Source organism: Streptopelia decaocto, assembly GCF_964273445.1.
Source record: "Streptopelia decaocto genome assembly, chromosome: 6".
NCBI lineage: Eukaryota > Metazoa > Chordata > Aves > Columbiformes > Columbidae > Streptopelia > Streptopelia decaocto.
This window is the reverse complement of record NC_138660.1, coordinates 63215212-63232837: the sequence shown is the minus strand read 5'-3', so window position 1 is coordinate 63232837 and position 17626 is coordinate 63215212. Positions and strand designations below refer to the sequence as shown.

Here is a 17626-nt window from a genome sequence, read left to right as displayed (position 1 = left end):
CGGTATCTGCTTATTATTAGATACAACCATGTATAGAGAAGTTTTTCTGCTCTTGACAACATTCACTAAACCAGACAATATTTGCTAACTAAAGCAGCACACATGAATGTTTTTGAGTGATTACTATTTGTATAAATTCTCTGCCACAGTGGAACTATAACCAGTAATGTCACAAGTCATCAGTGGGGTCTCAGTTGTGGCAACTTTTAGAAGTAAAAATTGAAATTCCATTGTTGATATGTTTGTGGGTTGTTTTTGTTTGTTTGTTTTTCCAAATCTGTTTTCGTTTGCTTTAAATTCTGCATAGATACACAGTTTTCCAGCAGTTTCTTATTAGGCACTAATTATTAGTAGTATTGTGAATAATTCTGTCTTCCCATGGGGACTAGCTGCTGCAATTTAAAGGTTAGAAGATCAAGGACAGAATACCAACAGCAAAACCACTAAGGCCTTCTCGGTGTTGGGATACAACCGATTTAGTTGTCACTTTAGTTGAGTTCTGGTTTGCAACACCTTAAGAAAAAATATCACGAAGATTTAAAGAGTCTTTGATCTCAGAAGAGCTAAAATACTGCAAGTACAATACTTGGAATCTAATTCCAAATATTATGATTCAGTACAAGCATACGGGTTTTTTTTTCTATTAACATGATAATTCATTGTCTATGATCTTTTTGTTTGTTTGTTTCTTAACTTGACTTGCAAGTACAATTTGCGGGAGAAGATGACTTTTGGTTGGCAGTAAATTGGGCAGCTGAAGGGCCTGGTTTTCTTTACTTGTTGTCAAATGCCAAAGTGAGGCATGGCATCAAATAATTCAGCTGTTGCTGAGATTGGCTGGGCAGATGATGGGCTCTACAGACCCGCATGAAGATGTGCTGTTAACAAGCCCTGCACGGAGCAGCAGCATCTGAACTGATCTCCCCAGCAGGAGATATTTGATCAGAAGCTCAGGATGTAGGGCAAGTTCTAGTATTCACGTCGGAATTTATTACCTTACAAAAAAACATTAAAGAAAGAAGGTTTCTAAAGAGGAACATGGAAGCATTGCGTGAGAATCGGGTTTTATTTCATTTTGCACAGTTGTTACAGTTTGAGTAGATACATTCTTATTATTTTTTTCCTTGGTGAGCCCTGAGTAGCTCCTTGTTGCATTTCACAGATGTGAATCATCAATGAGATTGTAGTAATTCCCAACCTGCAGAGTTTACCGCTTCATACCAAAGGAAAGCTGTGTGTTGAGATATATATCAGCTGTGTCCATTGCTGTCAAATACAGGCTGTCCCTTTTCTGTTCTACACTGCGCTTCATAGTCATATGCACAATTTAAACTAGAGTAAGGGTTTATTGTGTTAGCAGTGTTTGCTTGTGTGGATCAAAATGAAATGGATTTGCTCCTCTTTGGCATATGGGAAAATCATAAGCATGTGTAAAGTTTTCTTTAAAGTATATTTTTGTATAAATTAAAATTATATATATTAAATATAAATATAAACTGTAATTTTTGACAAATTAATTCTTGTGCAGCAGAGCCTTTGTCTTCATACAAGTAAGGGTATCAGAACACTGGAACAGGCTGTGCAGGGAGGTTGTGGAGTCTCCTACTCTGCAGACATTCCAACCCGCCTGGACACCTTCCTGTGTAACCTCATCTGGGTGTTCCTGCTCCAGTGGGGGATTGAACTGGATGAGTTTTTGAGGTCCCTTCCAATCCCTGACATTCTGTGATTCTGTGAATGCACTAACACAGTCCCTTGGCAGAGCAACCCGTATGGGACTTCTCATAGCTGTGGCAAAATTCAACACTTAGATGAGAAAGTAAGAACAAAAACAATAATACAGGAGTGGTTCCCACAGCAAACCAGCTTCCAGTGGTATACAGTATTGTCATTTTCAAAGTTAGACACCTCATTGCTTTTAATAGCCACTGATATATTCTTCTTCTATGAATCGGCTGGAGAGGAGAAATCCCCGTCTGTGCTGTCCACTGCTAATTCATCCTGACTTTAAATCATCACTTTTCAGAACAGGGAGATGAAGCTTTGGGGAATTAAAGAGTACACCTCTAATTGTAATCCTAGCTTTTCATCAGGTCAACTGGTGAAGGAGGAGCCCTGAGATTCCCCAAGCTTCCAAACAGTGGATTTTAGATTAATTTAATATAATCCTATATAATGATGAGTATTGTAGCGTTTTCTGTGTAAGATGGATGAGACAGGTTCTCAAATGCCAGCTATTACTGACATTTAATCTGGTATAGGTCGTAAAATACCAAGGCGGAAGAACTGTTATAATTTATTTTTCACGTTAACAATAAATTTTAAATAAATTAATATGGCAAAAATGCTTCCGTTTTCATTCTCTGTAACTCTAAATAGAAAAAGCTGATCAACAAATCATAAATTTCAAGATAAAACATACATATTTTAAAGTTGATGTCTGTATAGTGGTAGATGTAGGTGATGTAGAAAACATGATTTTAAATCTGAAAACTGAGCGGGTAGACTTTTTGCATTTCATAGAGTCAAAACAGTCCATAAAGCTGCTGTGTCTCAGGCTGGTTTGAAAGGACCATGTCTCACATTCTGGGAAAGAAAAGCCATCGGAGAAGTGGGATTGTGTTTGGGAAATAAAAGCCTTCTGTGTTTAGACAGTCATTTGTAAAAAAGCCACTTAGTGCTGGTGCCGTCCTGATTTGCTCCGGAGCTGAACTTGGCTTTAGGACAGAAGTTAAACCCACCAAGTTCTGGGCTTTTTCCTCATCAGGCTGCAAGTCAGACACACTTTCAGGGGTTGTTTTTTTCCCTACAGGTGCTAAACAATAATGAAAACTTCCCGTCTCCCCCCAGAATCCTATTCTTAAAAAGTAATTTCAGAAATTGTCTCTGTTCAACTAAAGGAAAAGGTTGTTTATTAAGTGGAAGAAAAAAATAGGGTCTGACTGCATATAATAATATATTGTGAAAATTAAATAGCTTCAGGAAAAGTACCGTGTTTATTTTTTCTGTGAAAGAGCTTCAGTACAATTCTAATTAAATATTTGAAAATAAGTATTTGGGTATGCTTATTCTGCTATGTACTTTGGTTTGTGTAAATATTATAAAGGGTCAAGTGGCACCATCTTGTTGTTTCAGAAATAATTCAAAACAGAATAATACAAAAAATTACATGAAAAATACAGATGTCTAGTTGAGTTTGACAGATATGTCAGACCTGTTTTTCAATGATTGCATCTTGTATATTGATAAAATATACAGCAGTTGAAATTAGCCATCTAGTCCTCAGAAATAATTACTCAGGATAATCTAAGAACTATATTCATCATCATTTTCTCTCCAGGCTTAGAGTTATATATATATATAAGTGTAGCTAAAAGCAATATGTGTGGTTTCGATGTAAACACACATTTTATAAATATATAAAAGTCTGTTTGTGTAATATATATATATTACTTTTAAAATATTACAAAGAGTTCTTGCTACTATTTGACTGTCATGTTAAAAGTCTACTTAAGTGATGGTATAAACCATTTTACATGCCAGTTTGAGAGTCTTTAAAACACTTGAGTTTTATCTGTGCATCATCACAGTGATTTGACGCAGCTGGTTTGTGATAAACTGGGAATAATCAATGTTTCTTCATTCTTATTTGAACTGATGAGCTGGTAGTAACACGTGGGCACGTACATGTACAGTCTGAAAGGACTCCCAGATTTCTGCATCTGATTTAAATCCAAATCCACACAGTTTCAGATGAATGGCAATAACTTGACAAATGAAATACTAATGATCAGGGCCCGTAATGAATCCATGAATACATCTGCAATGCCCTTCAATTAAAAATAGCAGCTATTAAAACTGTGCATGTATTTATGGAAAAGTGACATAAAAGGTAAAAAGTTTGACTTAGTAAAATTTTATATTGAGAATAGATTTCCAAAACTGAGGCATTTGTTTGTTCAGAAGAGATACAATGAAAATGTGCAATTGCTGCACAAAATTAGTGAAGGTAATTATATGGCTTTAATGAAAGGATATGGAATTGTATTCAGATAGAAATCAGGATAAGCAAATATAAATCTTATATATATTAAGGGATGCATTTTTTCCAAGTGTACATCTCACAGCTGTAATCTTGTGCAATAGGGGAAAAAAAACAGACTTCACTATGACAAGAATGAGTGCAAGGCAAACTTTTAAGTCTTTTTAAGAATATTTTTCTTTGTTATTAATATTTTCTTGCAAAACCCGTGAATTAAATTTTCATTTCTGTGGGTGTCCGTCTTTGATTTATTGGTGTTATATTCCCGCCGTGCATTTTTTTAGCATGTACAGAAACTCGCACCTCTTCATAAGTGAAGCAAGACAGACAATACGGTAGGGCTGATACGGGTTTTCTGCATGTTTACTCTGAGTGTGAAGAAGTTTAGATTGCGAGAGAAAATTGAAACTGTGAAAAGACATCATAAGACGGAAAGTTTGCTGTACATCTCACTATCGTATATTATTTCTGCTGCACCCGGTGATGGTAGATGGGCGCTCTGGAGAGTCATTTGCAGTTCCCTCCCTGCAGAGAAAGCAGATTTGGGTGGAAAACAGAAGGGACAGAATATTTCAAGGTTTGTTATGACCTTTAAAAAGCTTTATTTTGAATGTATTTGGTTGCCATTCCTCAGCCAAAAGAAAGTGAAGGCTTTATCCCCTCAGGATTAATCCTGAAAAACTCTACGAGGGTTTTAGTTTTAATAAGCTAAAACAATAGTAGAACATTGTAACAATGTAACAAATCACAGTCTTGTATTATCGTATTACATTCACTTTAACATCTCTGAAAATATGTATTTCTCTGTGTGTAAGGAAATTATTTTTGGGGGGTCCTGTTGGTGGCAAGCTGAGCTTTATACTAGGTATATTTTTGTACAGGGACAGTTTTAGTAGGAAGAAAAAAGAAGAAAAACATTTGCAGGATATTTCTCTTTTTCCCCCATATTGTACTGTTCCATTCAATAAGAACACCACAAATCATGACAATTTGTAGCTACTTTACCAGTGAACCAGATTTGCTCTTTTTTTTTAAATTCGTCCCCAAATTCACAGCCGCTCACCCTGTTTGCTGCCCAGGCTGCCATCCCTGGTACTGCACATAACAAAACCTTTGTCTGAGCTGGTGGTTGCTGTGCACAGAGAAAGATATTTCATTGCAGATGTCCTCCCTGAGGCATTTGAGCTGAGCTTTTGCTGATTTTTTTGCCTGTGTTCTGTTGTGCAACCAGCAGCGATTTGCGCTCGGCTGAAAATGAGTTGTCTAACTGGGTTTTACTTGCAGCTCGGCTCTGTGCTGCTTCCCGTGTGGCACTAAATCTGCAGCTCTCTCTGGGGAGAAACCATTATTACTTTACTTTTACGTACTCATTGCTAGGGTTCCAACATACCAGGAACATTTGGAACATCTGCCCTCCCTTACATTGCAGAAATCACGGAGGAGCTTTTATGCAATTTTACTCCTATGTAGTACAAAAAATGTTTGTCCAGTATTTCCTTCCAAAATCGGTTACAACAATTAAGGCATGTTACTAGAGAGCCTGATGTTTTCTATATGCCCTAAAATGTTGTGAACTGCAATGGGAAATTATCCTCAAGGTGATGGATGCTGCATTGTGCGAGAAAGAAGGTGGGGGGAACCCAAATGCCCAAATCCAATGACTTTTATGTTCCCGCCCTGGGGAGAATTTTGCCTTTGCCCCAAATGTGCCAATTGCTTTACAGCAAGTAGTGCTGTTCACGTACCTAAAATTTGTCTGGTTCGGTAAGGGCCGTGGCTCATTTAGTACCAAGAGTGGGCTTGGTCCAAGTGTGGCTGATTTTTTTTATTTGTTTGGTTTTTGTTTTGCTTTAGATGAAGATGAAAAAGAAAAATATTGAGCCCAGAAATCAACTTAAAAGTCAATAGAGGGGAAAATCTTCCAGGACCAGGCTATAAAGCATACTGTTAATTAAAGGCAGTGTAAATTAAATTAAATCAAATCACATTCATTTTGATTAAATGTGGTAGAAGTCAGATACAGAACTGCATGGCAGTCTCCTTTTGGTAATCCAGTATGTAGATCACCTAATACCATAATCTTTAATTTTACAAGCGAAGAATCTCACAGGTATTTTCACGTAGTCCTTTTAATTAGGTCTTTTGATCACCTCTGAAGAAGGTTCCCCATTTGCCAGAGTGCCCATGATTTTAGTTATTCTGCGTGCATCTTTCTGTGATCACTGTTTGTCCTATAGCCCATCTGGCTGGTGCCACTCAGTGCCAATGGTCTTCTTGTTAAGTTTTAAAGTGATTGAATTGCACCCCATTTCTGTTACTGCAATTCAGAATTTTTTTTTTCTCACAGTGTATTATTCCCTCTTCTAAATTAGAAAAAAAGCTCTAACTTGTTGTCACTCATCCATTTTCCAAAGATCAGCAGAACAGTTTTAGTAGATTTCTGTCTTGATAATGATCCTTTCAGTGTAATTTCTGAAAATTAATCACTGCTCTTTCTACTGTTAGCTCCTGTTACTTAAATCTGGATAGGTCTTGTCCATGGCAGTAACTTTATCTAAGCCTTCTTTCTATATGTACTATAATAATTTATCTCGGATAATATTGCATTGCAGTTGACTCTGCTCTAAGAACTGCCAAGTTGTGTCATTCTTCCCTTCAAAATCTGCCCCAGCAGTTCCCACCTTCTCGAGATGAAGCTACTGGACTTGTGATTGTGCCAGAAGAACATCTCTTCTGGTTCTTCAGCTTAAGTAGAAGGTGCTACCCTTTAAATGTCTCTGCGTTTGTAATCTTTATCTTTTTCCTACCAAGTAGTGCTTACACTAACGCATCTTTATCTCTGATAAGAGAAGACCAGAGGCGTTGCCTGGCATTGCCGTTTCATTAGTATGTGGCAGCTGGCACTGGTTAGGACACATTGACAGTAGTGTTAACATATGAGCTTTAGGTAAGTCTATAGGATTCCACATCTTCCCTCCCATAGAATGGATGGGGGGAGGGTGTATGATTTGGACACACCTGTGATTGAAGTGTTTTGATACCTGAGTCCATTTAGCCTTCACTTTTCCATTTGGTCTCATATCACACTACACTGTCAGATGTATGAAGGTTTATTTTTCTGTACCTCTCTTCTATTTGGGCATCCCTGACACTGGGTTTTGCTTTTCCTCATAAGGGATTGAGGTTACCGTGCAATAACATTCCTCTTCCATAGCTCCACTGAAGGAGCACTTGAAAACTACTCCATGATACCTTATAATACTGTTCCATACATGAGCGGTGGGATTTTTTTTGGCAGAGAGTTGTGAAATTTGCTCCCCTAAACATCTGAGTGTGCTATATAGTATTTGGCTTCTTAGGTGCATTAGAAATTAACAGTTTTCAGTCGCCCAAATGCCAAACATAGCTTTACAAAGAAAGCGTATTCCTTTCTTTGCTAGTTAAATAAGTGGATTACGAGTGCGGTGACAGGAGGCTTGAAAAACTAAAGCAAGTGGTGAGAGAGAAGTTGCTGGACAAAACCAGTGGTGATAAGAGAGGTGTATAGTGTTTGGCAGCTGAACTATGACAGTAACTACAATATCTGGGTCAGAAAGGAAGTGTCTATCCAGGACAGATGTCTTTGCTGGGGATGAACAGCAGACCTTTTGAGGCCCTCCTGTCTTTTGGGGGCCTAATAATAAAGGAAAGATCATCTCTGACCACTGATATGAGAACAGGGACTGGGAAGTTCAGTGTCACTTCTGTCTCGTGATGGCATTCTTCTCTGGAATTAGTTCTATTTGGAAACATGACTTTATTGGTATTTGTAGTCAGTAGGTTCGTCAGTGAGGGTGTCTTAAAATGTTATAGAGATTTTTGTTGCTCAGATGCAGAGGGAATGTTTCCTCTGTTTTCCTAGCTGAAACCAAACTCCTGTTGGAAAAACTCCAAACGTAACTTTTCAAGACTTAAGTTGGTAAGTTATGAAGCGGGTTGTATTTTGTAGGCTGGAGAAAGTCAGCTAAACCCTGGGAAACCAGCAGAGGGAGGAGGATGTGTGTAATAGCTGTTGAGAGGGTGGCTGTAAATCAGGAGTGTAATAGAGCTGTGAAAATAGCCAATGTCATCCAGTGATGGCTGAATCGCCAGCTGATGCGGGGAAGTTACAGTGTTGTTGTACAGACACCGGCGAATTCCTCTCTGGAACAGCGCGTCCAGTGCTGACCACACATGTTCAATAACATGACCTAAAATTGGAATAGCTGCACGGAAGGGCAACAGAAAGAGCCTGTGTTATCAGATGAGAAAGATTGACTTTCTTTGCCTATCCTTAGCTACGAGGAAGAGTGAACGAATTTGATTGCCATCAAGAAATACTTTTGGGGTGAAGACAGGTGAAAAGAACTATTGAATACAAAGAAGTGTGCTGCAGCGTTCCTTAGGTATACTTTAGCCTTAACGATACCGTCATTAGTTATTAGATGTAGATTCCTAACTGTTGGGACAATAAAGACATTCTGGGAGAGCTTCTGTATGAACATAAGGTCAAAACAACGAGGTACTTTTGTGATTTTAAGAAGCTGGAAAAAAAGAGCAGTACAGGATGCCTGCAAAGCACCTGGACTTGATGAAGAAGATGGTCCTTGGTTAGCAATGGGCAGAACGTGAGATTTGTAGAGTTTCAAAGACCTAAAAGAATATTCACGATTTCTATGCATGAAGAAGTCTATAGTGCCAAATTTTTCCTCTTTTATAGCAGCCTCAATGGGCCTCCTCATCGATAGTCTCATTAAATAAATGCTGTGATGAGCACAGCTCTGTCCCTGGCCGAGCTGGTCCCTTGAGGTCAATACTAATGCACAGTGCTTGGGCTGGTCAGGCGATGCACGTGGCCACTATTCCTCAGAAAACTGCTCTGTGAATTGAGAAAATATTTCACTATTCTCTGCTTAAAATGGATAGGCAAATTCAGCACCATTTGTGAGCAGGAATATTAATCTTGAGCTGAAATGAATACTACTGCAGTGTATCCTTGAGAACTCCCAAAGCAAAGGAAATACAGCTTAATTGTGGGTCAGCTTCATGTGTTGTAAATGCATTTCTGATTTAAACCTCATTCTAAGAAATCTGCATTAGTCTTTAAAAGCAGAATTGCATTTCAAGATTACATGGCAGAGCATTTAATTTTCTTGATTTAATTTCCAGAATGCTTTGATCATATGGCAGCCGTTAGGCAACTACTTTCTTGCTCTGTCTCTTACCTCTACATTAAAAGATAAAATTTTATTATTGTCAGGAGAAGGGTAATGATTTTTAAAATGAAAAGAATCATTTGCAGGTGAAGACATGCTATCTTCCTAGCACAAATGATGTTAATGTAAAACAGATATTAAGAAAACAAAGAATTGATGCCCTATCCCTGAAAGCTGGAGAAGCATTTTAAATTAGATTCTCTTTACTGTATCTGTTTGTTATTGGCATACAAAATTATATTTTAGTCTTTTTTGTGATCGCGTAGAAATCTTAAATCTTGTATAAGAAAAGTGCATTAAGGAATGAAGTAAAGAGTCAGTATGAAGTCAAGCATCAGGTCACTGTATGTATATTTATATATACACACACGTGTGCATGTGCCTGATCACAGCAAACCCACTTGGTTCTGTGACTGCGAAATCAGCTTTATTTGAATTATTTGAATTAATGAGTCTTGAGATACAAAATTCCATTAAATAACGTAATTCAAATATCCAGGAGTACAGATAGTAGACTAGAGTATATGTAATATTTTAACAACTTACAGGTGTTGTCATTGTTATTGCTGATGACATACATATATACACATATGTATATGTGTATATGCATATATATACACACAGTTTGTGTATCTTTTCATTCCAAATTAAACATTTGCTTTGCAGACATAATTTTTATTTTGTACATCATCTGTGGTGTGCACATTTTGATTTATATGGACCTGAATGTTAAGCATGTGCTTTTTTAAAATGTTCTTAAAGTACAGCTGGGATGCGGAGTTACAATGAAGGACAAGACAGGAATTCAAAATGATTTTGATAAATAGAAATCCCTGTCAGGAAAGGAGTTATCCCTCAGGAATGTTATAGGTAAAGTTTATTCTGCCTTATGGCCTGATGATGGACTACATGACCTTTCAAATTCTCCTCAAGCCCTGTTTTATGATTCTGTGATCAATTCATTTTGGCATTTGACAGCTGCTGTACATATACTATCGATAATTCTACTGTCTTTAATACTTTTAATGCATTTTAATTTACATATTTGGCACATGAAACACTTTAACTACATGTAAAATATATTCTTATTTATTTGAAGATGGTAATAATAAAGGATACGGGTCTCATTTGGCTCTTTAGCAAATATTTATTCTTTCCAGCCTAGAACATACTACAATGCTGAATTTCTATGAGAGGTTACAAGGCTATAAATTATTACTGGTTAACACAAACATATCTCAAGGTTTATATGCTGTTGATCCAATGTTATTCCTATTAGTGGTAATAACCAGGAGATAATTCACTTCATTTAGAAAATGAAATCCTGATTCTCAGAGTAGTTTTAGTAATACTGAGTCTGGAATCAGATTATTCTTTACAGCATGTTAAAGTCATGGCAAGGTGGTCTTCAGCTTGCAAGTATAATTTAGTGTCCCAAATAGGTAATCTTGTTAAAATATTGTCAGGTTAATCAAAATTGATTTGTGTGTATTAAACCTGGTGAATGCTAATCAACTATCAGGTTAGGAAGTTTAAGTAGCAATTTGAAGTCTTTGATAGTTTCCCATTATTCTTGGATGGAATGACTCCTTGGATTTGTGGAAACATAGCCTGGGTACCAATGCACTACAGACTAAAGCATCTCCTTTAGAAATGTATTTTCCAAAAACCTGACAGTGTGGGTCACGGTATTTATTATACCTTACGTGCAATGAATGATTCTCCAAACCGTGTAAGTGCTTTGTGGTTTGGCCACTCTGCTTTTTGTAACTATCTTGCCATTTTTTACGAATAATACTTAAGGAGATATTTGAGATTGCAATGTATTCTCTGGATGTATGAATACCATCCATTTAAAAGACAATTATTAAATTATGTATCTGTGGTGTAAGGAAATGTATTTAGAACTTCTGTACGTTATGTTTGAAAGAAAATTCTGTGTAATTGCAAATTTGTTAGAAGATATAGTGATTTTTTTTTCTAGTTATATGATTATCAATATGGATTTTATGGGTGATCGAGAGATGAACGCTCTGAAATGATGAAGAACACAAACTTACTTTGCACAGAGCCACCAGGAGCTTTAGACTCTGCTCACACCCTTTGCAACTTACATCATCTTGTTTTCTTTCAACAGAAAGCTTTTCTTTACAGACTACGGGAATGCTGCCAAGGTTGAGAGATGTGACATGGATGGAATGAACAGGACGTGGATAGTAGACTCTAAAATTGAACAGCCGACTGCTCTTGCACTAGACCTCATCAATAAATATGTGTACTGGGTTGACATATATCTGGATAGTGTGGAAGTTGTTGACTATCAAGGGAGGAAGAGGCACACAATAATTAAAGGCAGACAAGTAGGTATTTATTTGCAAATTAGTAAAAGTAATTATATCAATAAATGAATGTGTGGAATGCTGAACATGATACCAACAGTTACAGTAATTTCAGATTTTTTTAAGTCTTTTTAGTTCAAATGCATTAGACGTTAAAAGATCCATCTGCATGTTTTGCTTTATTTGCAATTTAGCTCGTTTTGCAACCTATGGACAAGGTTCCGTGCAGTGTCTCACGGACAATGCGACACCCGAGTCACATTCCCACTGTAAAAGACTTCAGGAGAGAAAATAGGGGGTGATGGAAAGAAAACTGGGGAATAAATTATTGGTGACAAGAATTATTATTTGGTGACCAGTAAATTATTAGTGACATGTCCTTGCCAATTCATGAAGAAAAGACTAACAGGTGCAAGAATGTGAAAGAAACAGAGTAGCAAAAGCTATTCACCTGTTCAAACCAACCTGGGTGCCCTTAAGTCATATTCTGTTGATGCTTTTCCACATTGATGCAGATGTTTGGAGTCATAAATACAAATGCTGAGACTGTATGAGCCTTGCGGCAGGAGTATATAAATTGATTATTGTTGCTGCGGCTTGGAGAGCCGGGTAGTGGGTAGCGGGAAGGGAAGAATTCCCTGGCGGTTGTGGGGCTTATGTAAATGAACAGAAAATTAGCAACCCGTTCTGGTTGCTACTTGGACTCTTGAGAGCTGGTGTGGGTACCATGTGCACATCTGCATCTGCCTGGAGTTGAACAGTGTGTAAAAAATGTACAGACAGAACAAACATTTTACCTGTTCTGCTGTCATTTTTTCCTTGCTTCCAAGTATTACCAAGAGACAGCTGGTTAGCATAACCTACCATTTTAAAAATAGACAGAAAATGTGACAACAAACAGTCTAGGTCAACTGGCTAAGTAGCAAACACCTTCAATTTTTTTTACCAAATTACTGTCAGTCTTTGGCCAGTTGTTCTGGAATAACAGATCTTGTAAACTTTGTGAACAGGTAACATTTTGGAATAGATACTTTAAAAAAGAAAGCCATTTTCAGAAGTGGCTAGCAGATACTTTTGCAGGCTTGTAACTAAGTTATGCTGGTGTCATAGGAGGGACATTCTTGTTCATTCTCTTCTTTCTGAAATTTAGATGTGAAAGAGGATTCTTTATCAAGTTCACAGGGTTTCTTTTTCTCTAAACTTGCTAAGGAAGGAGAAGGATGTTTCTTTCTTTCAATATGGGTGATGAGTATTAAAAAGTTTGGCCTCTAAGTGTCTCGCTGCCATCACGAAAGGAGCAGCACACTGGTTGTCTTTCCACTCACATTTGTGCCAGCATTTGCCAGGATTTAGAGTGGCTGTTACTCCAGGTTACTCCTCATTAGTCCAAGGAAACAGTAGACGAGAAAACTATTTTAAACAAATTTTAAGGATTGAAGTTTATTTCATTAGTGCAAGTGTATCAAAAGACATGCTTTCCAAGTGATACGTACAGGCTTTTATGATTGATAGTCTTCGTTGTAGAAGGCAACATTTCCATTCGTGTATAGCATAGCAGTAAAGCTTCATGAGACACAAAAACCAACACATGCATGAATTAAATGCAAAGAATTAAGTCATTATAAAACACATTGTAAAATAGTCACATAGCTTTAATAGGGTAAATACAGAAAAGCTCTTACAGGAGTTGAATAATAAAGCTTTAAACTGAGTGCAAATGGAAATAGACAATAAAGGATTATAATGCAGAGGAGAATTCAACAATTTGCTACAGATGCATCATTATTTTCGAAGCTCTTTTATTTTCTATCTTAATATAATTGGATTGAATTTCTGTGGGGTCTTAATCAAACACTTCCATTGTTCTCAAGTTATGTTTTTTTTTCCCTGGGTAAGGGCAGAACACAATGTCAAAATTTGGCCACCCACAGGGTAGTTTCCAAAAAGGACTGAAATATTGTTTGATTTATGACAGGCTTTGCCTATGTTTTTTTTTGTTTTGTTTTGTTGGTTTTATGTCTGAATTTGTGCATAAAAAAAACCTAAGTAAATACTTTGTGGTGAACAGTTTATTGATTAAACTAGTGAGACGTTCAGCCTGTGGGCATCTGAACATCTGCCAACAGATTCTCCCTAATTTGTTCAGCTTTCAAAATCATCTGTGAGATATTTTATGTTTTCTCAATGTATAAATCAAGTACAACCACTAGATTATTGAACACATCATGTTTGAGCTGTGATTTGCTGACTAAGTTACACTGGGTAATTTTTGCCTAATGTACCCAGACACACCACAGATTAATGCAATTGCAGAATTCACTTTTTGAGAAACAAGTCGCAAGTGTTTTGTGACCACAAACATATTCAGAGACTTGAACACAAAAGGGACACAAATATAGCTGAGGGAATTTATTTATTTATTCCTTTATTTACTTAATAAAATATTCAGTGATTATATCCTGCACTATTTGCCTTGTTTTGATTATAGCATAATCAAAAATATGTCAATTCCACCTATAAACTGTGGTTTTAAAATCTATATTTCTAGTTAATGCTAGTTAATATTAATTTATCTTATTATGAGTTAATACTAAAATAAGTTGTTGCACATAACAAAATATGCAGGAATTTTTGGTTTAAAAGATAGAGAAACAGGGAAATTAAGAGGATAAATTAATTTGGATTGCTAAATATTTTGAATTTTCTGCCTTTCTTTTACAAAGCTATTCTAATTATACACTTCCAACTACAGGAATGTGAAGTATATTTGTGGTGTAGTTTGTGTTAATATGTACAAACATGTACGGACATATTCAGAAATCCTTTTGTACAGTTTAGTATGTACACAGTGGTGTTTGATGTTTACAAATCATAGATACACCTAAAATATTCCACTAAAATAATATAATTTTTTTCTTTTCCAGATTAGGCATCTTCGTGGTTTGGCGGTATTTGAAAACTATTTATATACTGTTAATTCAGATAACCTCAGCATTTTACAAATAAACAGATATAATGGAACTGACGTTCAGTCTCTGGCAAGACTGGACAATGCTAAAGAGATCCGCGTGTACCAGAAGAGAACTCAAACAGCAGGTAAGATCCAAATTCCTCTTTCTAGGAAACATAAGACTAGATCTTAGGTGGATACCTAGTTAAAAAGGTTCTTCCACAACGATGTATTGGAAAATGCAGTGAAAATTTGTCATTGTGGCAAAACTCTGTTGCTTCTTCACCTGGTTTGGGACGTGCTTTCTGCCAGTTCTCCTGCATCTCCTGAGCATTCAGCTTGGAGAACCACCAAGGAGCCCTGGTCTGCAGGTGTTCTGGCTCCACACACTCGACGCATTCAGAATTTAACACCTTCTGAAATTGCGAGACGCTCAGTACCATCCACATGCTTGGGTCTCTGACCTCAGAGATTCCTGGTTTCTCTGGGCCTCATTTAAGACAGAAGACAAACCCCCAGAGAGGCTCCTCTGTCTGCGAGGTTTCCAAAAAAGCACCGAGATGTGGGCAGCTGGCCTTGCCTGGCTGCCACACCGCAATCGCTTAAGTTTTCCTTGATTTGTTTAAATACCGTTTTCTACCTCTGCGAGTGAAATCTTCAGTTTTGTGTAGAATGAAAAACTCTTTATCATTTCAGAATTTTTGGTAAAATAGCAATTTTTGAGGTCCGTAGAGCTGTGTGACTCTGATCATGGCTCTGATCGCATAATTTCTGCATTCAGAACAGCCGTGTGATTGGTGGAACTTTGTGCAAAGATGGCAAGATCCTAAATGATTACAGCAATACTCTATGGGATTTTGTTTATATGGCTGATGGCAATAAATTGTTGCAGTGACTGCTTGGACAGAGGAGCTAGCGCATCAATTCTACTGATCAACGTCAATGTTATTAAACAGACAGGCTGCTTTTAGAGAAGTTTCTGAAGTGGGAACAAACTCGAGCTTGATGTAGAACTAATTTTTCACCTTATAACTGAAGGCGTTGATTTGCAGGTGTCGGTGTTGGGAGGAGGCTGCAAAGCCTCTTCCCTGGCTCTAGGCTCCCTCTTGTACCCCTGAGGGAGTTGTAGAGGTGGAGTAGAGAGGAGACATGAGCACAGTGTAATCTTTTATTACATCCTGTGATTACTCTGTTCTTCTTGCCCTTTGTTCGCTCCGCTACTACTTTTGTTTTGAATGGACATGTTTGCTGCTTGTCAATATTCGCTGTAATAGTTGTCTCAGCTTGGTTGAGCTTCTGTATACCTTTAACAATATCGACCTTCAGCCACTTGATTACTTTCTTTTTTGACACAACTGAAAAGCTTAAGGGAAAGGAGAAAGAAGAGAAAAACCTTTTTAGAGCTAAAATACTGCTGGCCTGTTGTAAGCCAGCTTAGTAAATGTAGGATAGCAAGGTAGGTTTTGTTTTCTCATCAGATGTAAGTTAAAGAGAATTAAAAGTTGAATTTGCTATATTAGTCTGCTAATCTACAATGGTGCATTTGAAAATATGAAGTCAAGGGAAAGGAATTATTTGGTCTCTGCAGCTGGATTTATGTCCCAACTGTGCAAATATGGAAAAAATACTACAGGGCTTGTTCTGTTTTTTAGTTTCTGCACAGGTATCTGCCCCAGAAATGTGCCATCTAATGGAGTTGAATAAATAGCAAACTGTGTTTCCACGGGCTTCACTCAGTTCTCAAAAAGCCAACCAACCAAATGAACCAAAGACATAAAGGGGAAAAGCACCAGCTACCCCAGGGCAGTGCTGCCTGGCAGACCATGTGCACAAACTTGTTCAAAAAGGGGCGATAACATATAACAATGTGTATGGCTTGATAGCCACAAAATGGCTTTTTTCTCCTGTCTAAGCTTTATACATGCTGATGCATCTAATTATCTTGTTTTAAATGGATTTCAATCGTGCTGTTTTTTCACTGGCCGTAGTCAGAAGCCACGCGTGTGAAGTGGACCCGTATGGAATGCCGGGGGGATGTTCGCACATCTGTCTGCTCAGCAGCAACTACAAAGCACGGACTTGTCGCTGCAGGACTGGCTTCATCTTGGGGAGTGATGGCAGGTCATGCAAAAGTATGTTATTTAAATCAAAGAGTTTGCCAGCCGATAATATTTTAGGGTATGGTTCTAGGTGTTTTTTGACGTGCTCATCTATAACAATAAAAAACATGTGGACTGTTTGGGGGTAATACTTGTTTGCAACATGTACCTGACGCTTTGTATATTCCTTTCATTCCCTTAAAAGGATTTTATTTGGCTTAATTCATAGAAGTGAGAAATTCAACCTGGGATGATGATGAAAGAATTCTAAAAATCATCACAAGTTTTAAGTTAAATCAGTCTTACTCTTTCTTCATATACTATGCATTCTCTTGTACATAGATGCTGAAATGCTGTTAAATAATTTGTCACATCTAATTTCTACCCACATAATCAACTTGTAAGTTGGAAGCAGGCCATTCGTATACATTGAGCAAGGTATTTCTCAAAATAGTTTGTGAGAGCACGTTTGATTTGTAAACTATGGCTATACCTAACAGTAGGTATGCACAATCTGTTGGTCATCTACAGCCAACAGGACAGTCCTGAAAGTTTGGGAGAACACCTGTTTTTGTCTGGTTTCTTGATCAAACAATGAAAAACATGCAATTAGATGGATATATGTGACCTCAGTCAAACCTCACATGGTTTTCACTAACAATTCCAAGAAAAAACCCTGAGAGGCATTAGCGAAAGTCTGTATCTTACAGAATTTTTGGAGGTATATTGACAGTATTAAGGTTCTAAGGATATTTATAAGTATCTTTAAGGAAACAAAATCACCTTATTAAGCTTTGTTATTCATAATTAACCTCTTGGATTAAATTGTAAAAATCTCAGAAATAGGAAATATTGGTATCCATGTTTTGTATCTCAGTATGAAAGAACAGTGTGTGTTGATTTGTTGTATTTCTTCCCATTTGAAATAAATTTATTGTAATGTTTCATCTTGTTTGTTTCTG

The 17626-nt window shown here is 37.2% G+C and overlaps 1 protein-coding gene across 1 annotated transcript in view; it reads left to right on the top strand.

Annotated features, from left to right (window-relative positions):
- Positions 1 to 17626, top strand: part of LRP1B (LDL receptor related protein 1B) — a 683918-nt gene that overhangs the window by 403652 nt on the left and 262640 nt on the right. The window contains exons 8-10 of the mRNA XM_082055474.1: positions 11414 to 11636; positions 14540 to 14711; positions 16554 to 16697. Coding sequence (XP_081911600.1) covers positions 11414 to 11636; positions 14540 to 14711; positions 16554 to 16697 — 539 coding nt within the window. The remainder of the gene's footprint in view (positions 1 to 11413; positions 11637 to 14539; positions 14712 to 16553; positions 16698 to 17626) is intronic.